The sequence below is a fragment of the Portunus trituberculatus genome, chromosome 31, assembly GCF_017591435.1.
Source record: "Portunus trituberculatus isolate SZX2019 chromosome 31, ASM1759143v1, whole genome shotgun sequence".
NCBI classification, from domain to species: Eukaryota; Metazoa; Arthropoda; class Malacostraca; order Decapoda; family Portunidae; genus Portunus; species Portunus trituberculatus.
Genome location: NC_059285.1, coordinates 2701622 through 2709121, shown reverse-complemented (window position 1 = coordinate 2709121; position 7500 = coordinate 2701622). Strand labels below are relative to the sequence as shown.

Sequence of the window (7500 nt, the reverse complement as noted above, 5' to 3'; positions counted from 1 at the left end):
CCAGTCCACCACATCCACTCGAGCAGCACGTTGACTCTCCCTCCCTCTCCACACTGCATTTCTCTCTCTTAACTCTCCATTCGCAGGAAAAAAAAGTGATATGTAAACGTTGATTGTTGTAATTTCCGTGTAGCTTATCAATGAGGCGAGGCTGATGAAGAGAGAGAGAGAGAGAGAGAGAGAGAGAGAGAGAGAGAGAGAGAGAGAGAGAGAGAGAGAGAGAGAGAGAGAGAGCCGGGGGGGACGTAACATCTTTCCAATTCCTATCACGTGATTCTAACTTCTCTCTCTAAAAAAAAGATGAATAGAATACAAAAAGGATGATAATAAATAGATGAATGAATGAATAAATAGATAAAGTATATAAATAAGCAAATAAATAAAGAAAAAAACAGCAAACACGTTAAAATACCAATAATGAAATGAATAAACAAATGAATTGAATAACAAAAAACATCAAACGTAATCACAAAATGAAAATTCTAGAAAAAAATAAATAAAACCGCTATTCGAAAAAGAATAGAGGCAGAAAAAACTAAGAAAATGTAAATAATAATAATAAAAACTTGCTATCATTTCCTTGCAAGTACATGAAGTGAAAGGCAGAGGAGAGGAGAGGAGAGGCCAGGCCGGGCGAGGCAAGGCTAGGCTAGGCTAGGCTAGGCGAGCAGCAAGCAGCGAGTGAGCGAGCAAGCGAGCGAGCGAGCAAGCGAGGGAGGGAGCCAGTCAGCGATCCAAACTTGCTACTCACTCCCCACCCTGCCCCGTCCCCCTGTCTGATGGAGAATGTGCGTAATGATAAATATCTACATTCACTTTTCTTCATTCTTGCCGCCAAACAACACAACACTATCATTAGGTACTACTTCTTTTCTTTATCTCTTTCTCTCTCTTTCTCCTTTTTTTTTCTTTTTTCTTTTTTTTCGTTTTCTCTATGTTGCAGTTTCTTTTGGTTTATGTTTTTATTGTGGTTATTCTCTCTCTCTCTCTCTCTCTCTCTCTCTCTCTCTCTCTCTCTCTCTCTCTCTCTCTCTCTCTCTCTCTCAAGGCGCCTCGAGTATTGGTTGCCGCAGTGCTAGAATCAACCAGTTTGTCATTCTGTTTGGCTTGTCTTTTTATCGTCTTCGTGGTAGATAGTAGAACAGTTAGTACCATAGCCATCCTTTTTGTCTTCTGATACACGTGTCGTACTTTGTCTCTACTAACGCACTCATAGAAGTAAATAGGCATCACTCTCTTTTAGAGCATTAGTAAATCGAGTTTTTTTTTTTTTTTTTTTTTTTTTTTGTCTGCTTCAGCGTGCGTTTTCTGTTTTTTTTTTTTCGCTCGCATTTGTAAAAGAAAAGCCAGCATAATTCTCATTAGATCATTGAACCTTTTATTAACTAGTTTGCTGCAGCGTGTCTGGTGTGTCTTCACTGCTCACTCGTACAGGAAAGAAGAAAGATAATCCCAGCACAACGAGCAGTCATTTATTTATTCTCTTGATCAAACGTATTCCATCGGTCTTCATTAATGTAGGCTTTAAATAGTGGTGGTGGTGGAGGAGGAGGAGAAGGAGGAGGAATACAAGAAGGAGGAGGAGGAATACGAGGAGGAGCAGTAGCAGCATTCTCCTTTGTCATCATCACCAACACCATTATCATTATTAGAAGCTAAACACAACGAACTTCTACGTATAGCCAACCTTCTCGATCCATCCTCACTAACGTATGAAACAAGAATAAAAGATTGAAACTTCCTCTCTATAGTTCAGCACACTCGACAAGTCTGTTAAGGAATATGAAAAAAGAAGAATAGGGCGGGAAAAGAACGTGTCCACTTCTTGTTCACCATAGATAACAGTGTCAAGTTTGTGATAAAGGAGAGTGAAAGGGAGAGAGAAAAAGACGCTCACCACATTCACCTTAGATAAGAGTTCCAGGTTTGTGATAATGGAGAGAAGGAGAGAGAGGGAGAAAGAGACACTCACTTCACACCTCCCACAGATAAGAGTACCAGACTTGTGATAAGGGAGAGAGGGAGAGGGAGAAAGAAAGAGACATGCACTTCACAGCCACCACAGATAAGAGTGCCAGGCTTGTAATAAGGAGAGAGGGAGATGGAGAAAGAGACACGCACTTCACACCCACAGAGATAAGAGTGCCAAACTTGTAATAAGAGAGAGAGGGAGAGGGAGAAAAAGACACTTCACACTCACCATAGATCACAGCGCCAGGCTCGTAGTAGGAGTCGGTAGCGAAAAACTTGACTTTGCTGTCCTGGGGTGGCTTGGCCTTGGTGCCGTAGTGGTTGGGCTTGTTACCGTAGAGACAGGCCTCGATGGGAGCGCCCTCGGGGAAGCCCTCGCACACAGACGCCACCACTGCCACCAACAACGCTAGAGCACCCGGGATATGCATCTTTCTCTCTCTTTCCGGGATTCGCGCACTTTTCCCCTCTGTGGGTCTTCGTTGGCTGTCTCGCGCCTCGCACTGAGCGGTGGGCGGTGCTCCCTGCCTGCCTTGCCTGACGCGCTCGCTCGTTCGTTTCCTCGCGGGCTGGTGTGGCTGCCTCGCTCTCCGGATGAAAGTGAGTGTGTGATTGGAGGGGCCGGCCTTTGCGCGTGCTTTATATAGACCTCGCACGAGAGAGAGAGAGAGAGAGAGAGAGAGAGAGAGAGAGAGAGAGAGAGAGAGAGAGAGAGAGAGAGAGAGAGATGACCTTTTTACTTATTTATTTTTTTCAAAGTATTATGAACCATTCTCTCCAGTGACACCTGATCATGTGTAGGCCTCCCAGGTGTGTGTGTGTGTGTGTGTGTGTGTGTGTGTGTGTGTGTGTGTGTGTGTGTGTGATTCACCTCGGTCGTCTGCTGGTCACTCAGCCAGTCTTCCCCATTGCGGAGCGAGCTCAGAGCTCATAGACCGATCTTCGGGTAGGACTGAGACCACAACACACACTCCACACACCGGGAAAGCGAGGCCACAACCCCTCGAGTTACATCCCGTACCTATTTACTGCTAGGTGAACAGGGGCCACACATTAAGAGGCTTGCCCATTTGCCTCGCCGCCTACCGGGATTCGAACCCGGCCCTCTCGATTGTGAGTCGAGCGTGCTAACCACTACACTATGCGGTGTGTGTGTGTGTGTGTGTGTGTGTGTGTGTGTGTGTTGGTGTGCATTTCTGCGTTAAGGATAAAGAAGGGAGGGAGAGGTTTCCTACGTGACAGTTCATTGGTCTGTGCCGCAAGGACCCGTAGTAATCAGAGACGACGCCTTGCTCTCTCACCACGACTATTCTCAAAGGCCACAGACGATTTCCTGTGTTCTCAAGATTCTTCTATTATTAGTGTAGAAGCCTTGTTAATCTCTTACTAGAATCATGAAAAAAATATATCCCCAAAAACAGTGTAACTTTATCTAGAGCCTATTGAATGCAGTGGAGGCAGAATGTTTCGGAATATTGTTAAAAAACTGAAATTCTGACCAACAGGAAGCACGTCTGAAACTTCTGTAGAATAATAGAATAATAATAAGCTTTGAGGGAGGAAAAATAATTATATTCCTTCATTTATGTAAAAACGTGTGTGTGTGTGTGTGTGTGTGTGTGTGTGTGTGTGTGTGTGTGTGTGTGTGTGTGTGTGTGTGACATTACTGGAACTTCATATAACATTCCCTAAAGTTCGCGTCTCTACTTGTATTCCTGGAAATAAGTCGTATGTTACTGGGGAGGGCCCGAGGAGCTTTCTCCAGGTCCAGCTGTGTTTAGGGGGCGGAACTGGCTTGGCGGCTTCGTGTAGTAAGTGAAAGTACTACGGGTGGTATTAATAAAAGTTTGGGTCCTTTTATGAATGAGGGTTAACATGTGCTGGATGTGGCGAGGCCTTTTTGTTAGAGCACAGGGAGCGTTGTGCGTTATTCAGGTGTTAATGCAGCGCATGGAGCAGTGACGCAATGTGTGACAGAACGCTTCACAAAGTCAGTGATTGTTCGTAATGTATTTTTTTTCCTGTATTATTTTTATTATTTTCTTATTTCCCCGGAAGACGCTGCTGTGATGAGGGTTTGGTGAAACACTTCCAGAAATACATTCACTGTTGGACCGAACAAGTTGTGCTTTACACACACACACACACACACACACACACACACACACACACACACACACACACACACACACACACACACACACACACACACACACACACACACACACACACACACACACACACACACACACACACACACACACACACACACACACACACACACAATGTTGATTCAGTGTTGTCTTAATGAAGAAGGTTTTGGTAAGTTTGTGGCAAGAAGGTGACATTGTTGGTGAGTCCTCACACACAAAGGATGGACATCCGCTCATCGCCGTGTGTTGCGTTCCGTTGACTGCAGACTCAGCTCAGAGACGGAAGTGGTTATTTTATTTTTCATTTCATTTATTTGTTTATTTGTTTACATAGTTTATTAAGTATTCTATATTGAGACACTTTTTCTCAAAGCTCGCACCGCCACTTACCTAGTCAGTCAGTACCGTGATTGTTATGTACACAACACAAGCACTGGGAGTGTTGAAGCTCCTCGGCCGCCTGTTATGTGGATATCTCTGAGTTAGGTGTGACCCTTGAATGGGCGTAGTGAACTACTTGAACAGGAAGACTTTCTGTTCAAAACAGTGGAAAACCTTATTCAGTAAAAGTAATTTCAATGCGAATCAACAACTGAGCTCAGCGCGAGTTGCAGCGGTATTCCCATCCTGGGAGTTTGTAATAGTGCACCAAAAATTTGCTGTCATAGTGCTGAACAATAATCTATTGTTATTACAAATGGTCTGTTCTGAATACCAAGAGACAGACACACCGCAGACTTCCACGGTAACCTGCTTGAAATGTGCGGTATGATTTAATAATTCTAATACACAACAATGGTTTTATATTTGAAGTCCTAGACTAGACAGTTAGTTACTTTCAATATGAAGTAATTGTCACTCAGACTTAAGTAAAAATGAATGTAAAAATTGTAAAACAAGTTTGTGCTGTGTGAGGGTGAGTCTTGTGCTTACGCTGTACTTTTACATTTGGAAATAGAAAAAAAAAAATAAATAAATCAAATAAAATAGAATATGCAGCCACCAACTTTCGACGTACAGTGAGTGAGGCAATATTCAGTCGTCTATTCCATGATTTTTTTTTTTTTTTATGTTATGGCCTGTAGCGCCTGTAGGTGTACTTGAAGAGTATATTATACGCGGGAAGCGCTGTTCAGCTTTCACCCATTAGTGGCGCAGGCAATTTGATTTATAGTGGTACCCATATTAGGGCCCATATCACCACCCAGGCGCATCTTTGGTGTAACCACCTAGAACCTGGGTATCATGGTGACATGTTGCTAACTTTAAACCACTCGACGAATGGCAAAGTTTTAAAGGTTGTACGTGGCGGGATTCGAACCTACTCATGGACGTCTGCCCGATCCCTTGCTCACCACCTTACCCTCTGCGCCACCGGTAAATTACGGTGCCAAATATCAATTTCCTCAATGACCAAGTAAACCACAGCTCGCTTCAAGACTTCAAGAAGTCTTGCTTTGTTTGGTCGGCCTAGCCTCGCTGCTGATCCGGCCCAGGAAACACTGCAGCCTGCTTTCACCGGAGATGGCTTTGTAACCAAGCCACTCGGTTAGACTTTGAAAACACGCCTTAATTCAAGTGATCAAGTCGGCATTGCAAAAGCCTGTCTTTGTGGCTGCAGTGGTGTGAAGGTGTTTGTCTCCAGCGGCTAAGATGCAAGATTTATTGTAATGCGGTTGTTGTTTGTCTGTTGTGACAACACTCTGGTGCGTCATACGAGTGTACTGGACTCATTGTCTGGTGTCCAGGAGGCGTCTCAGTCTCTCATGCTGGCTTTGTTTCCAAGTTTCCAAGTGCCACTAATGGGCGGAAGCTTAACAGCACTTCCCACATATACTCTTCAAGTATGCCTACAGGCGCTATAGACCGTAACATAAAAAAAAAAAAAAAAGTGATGGAGCATAGAGGTCTCCCAGCTAATAGCCACCCACAACACAGCGGCCGCCGACCACACACCAAGAAATGGAGAGGAACTGAATCAGCCTCGTTGGGTGTGGACATGTAATTCTCAGGCCTCTTTTCAAGGCTTACACGGAGTAGCGTCACTGATAACGAGCGTATGTGATGCGTGCACCACAACGCAGTAACCGGCCCTGACCTACAGGGGTGGGTGGGGAGGAGCGGCGCCACGCAGCCCCTAGGAACCAAGGCTGTCACGGGTGTGGGTTTCTTTAATTGAGTGTGAATTTAATGGCAAGTAGGAGTTTTATGTTAAGTTTAGTCTTCTTGAGACGATACGCTAACCAATTGTGTAAGAGAAGGAAGTAAATAAGATCAAATGGATAATCAAATGCCTAAAATCAGTGAGTAAACGTGTGAGTGGATGAATAAGTGAGTGAATGAATAGGAAAATGAAGAAACTACAGTCGCCACCCCAATGACAGTGAGGGTGTGGGTTCACAACCACACACGGCCCTGCAACACAAGGGCACGAGACCGTTACATACATAGGCTGTTTGACCTTGTGCAGGGAGACAGAGATGGAAAAAAAAGAAGGCTTTCCCTGGTGTTCCCGCCGCAGTGCTTGCAACAGTGGGTGTGGCTCCGGCCGCAGGAGTGACAGAACAAGCACGCGTCCTCCGTCATATTCCTCACGTTCATGTTCACGTTCACTGTGCTGCTGGGCGTTCCTGGACTGGGCGTGGACGCGGTGTGGGTTTGTGTTGGCGTGTTGCTTGATCTATTTGTGTATATTTTCCTCTTTTCTTTTCCCGCATCAGTGAAAAAAAGAAAATTGTTGGTTCAGGATGATGCTACTGTACTAAAAATAAACAAATAAATAAGATAAGTCGGTAGAATAAAATAAAACGAAGAAAAAACTTTGGTATTTTGTTGGCTTCCTGAAATTAGAAGGAATTTCACACACACACACACACACACACACACACACACACACACACACACACACACACACACACACACACACACACACACACACACACACACAAAGCAAGAAGCTCCAGGGTGTGTGTGCCGCATTACGTCCTCCACACCACTTCCACTTGACGTGTTTTGGTTTTGTTCTTAACCTCTCACCTCTCGCTTTGTCCATGCAGGGTTTCAGAATCACCCGCCACCTTTCCCTCACTCACTCCTGATTCCCTTTTTCTGCCGCGCCTAAGACATTTTTTTTCTGATGATTTTCACCTTCAATACTGGTGCGCATTTTTATCTTGAGATTTATTTACGATTAGACCATTTTATTGACATTAGGAAGAGTCTATGGAGGTCTGAAGGTTAGTGATCCATTTTTCTCTACTTGAATCCCCCACGTAAGTTTCTGAAGCTGTATAAAATCACCAGATAGTAAACAGGACAAATATGGAAATGCGTCATGGTACTTAAGGGCTTAAAACATATGAATAAGAACCAACAG

At 44.3% G+C, this 7500-nt stretch overlaps 1 protein-coding gene across 1 annotated transcript in view; it reads right to left on the bottom strand.

The window, feature by feature from the left end:
- The window catches only part of LOC123511665 (putative defense protein 1), a 17260-nt gene extending 14678 nt beyond the window's left edge, over window positions 1–2582 (bottom strand). Inside the window, exon 1 of the mRNA XM_045267719.1 lies at window positions 2201–2582. Coding sequence (XP_045123654.1) covers window positions 2201–2402 — 202 coding nt within the window. The 5' untranslated portion in view covers window positions 2403–2582. The remainder of the gene's footprint in view (window positions 1–2200) is intronic.
- Between the last annotated feature and the right edge of the window lie 4918 nt (window positions 2583–7500).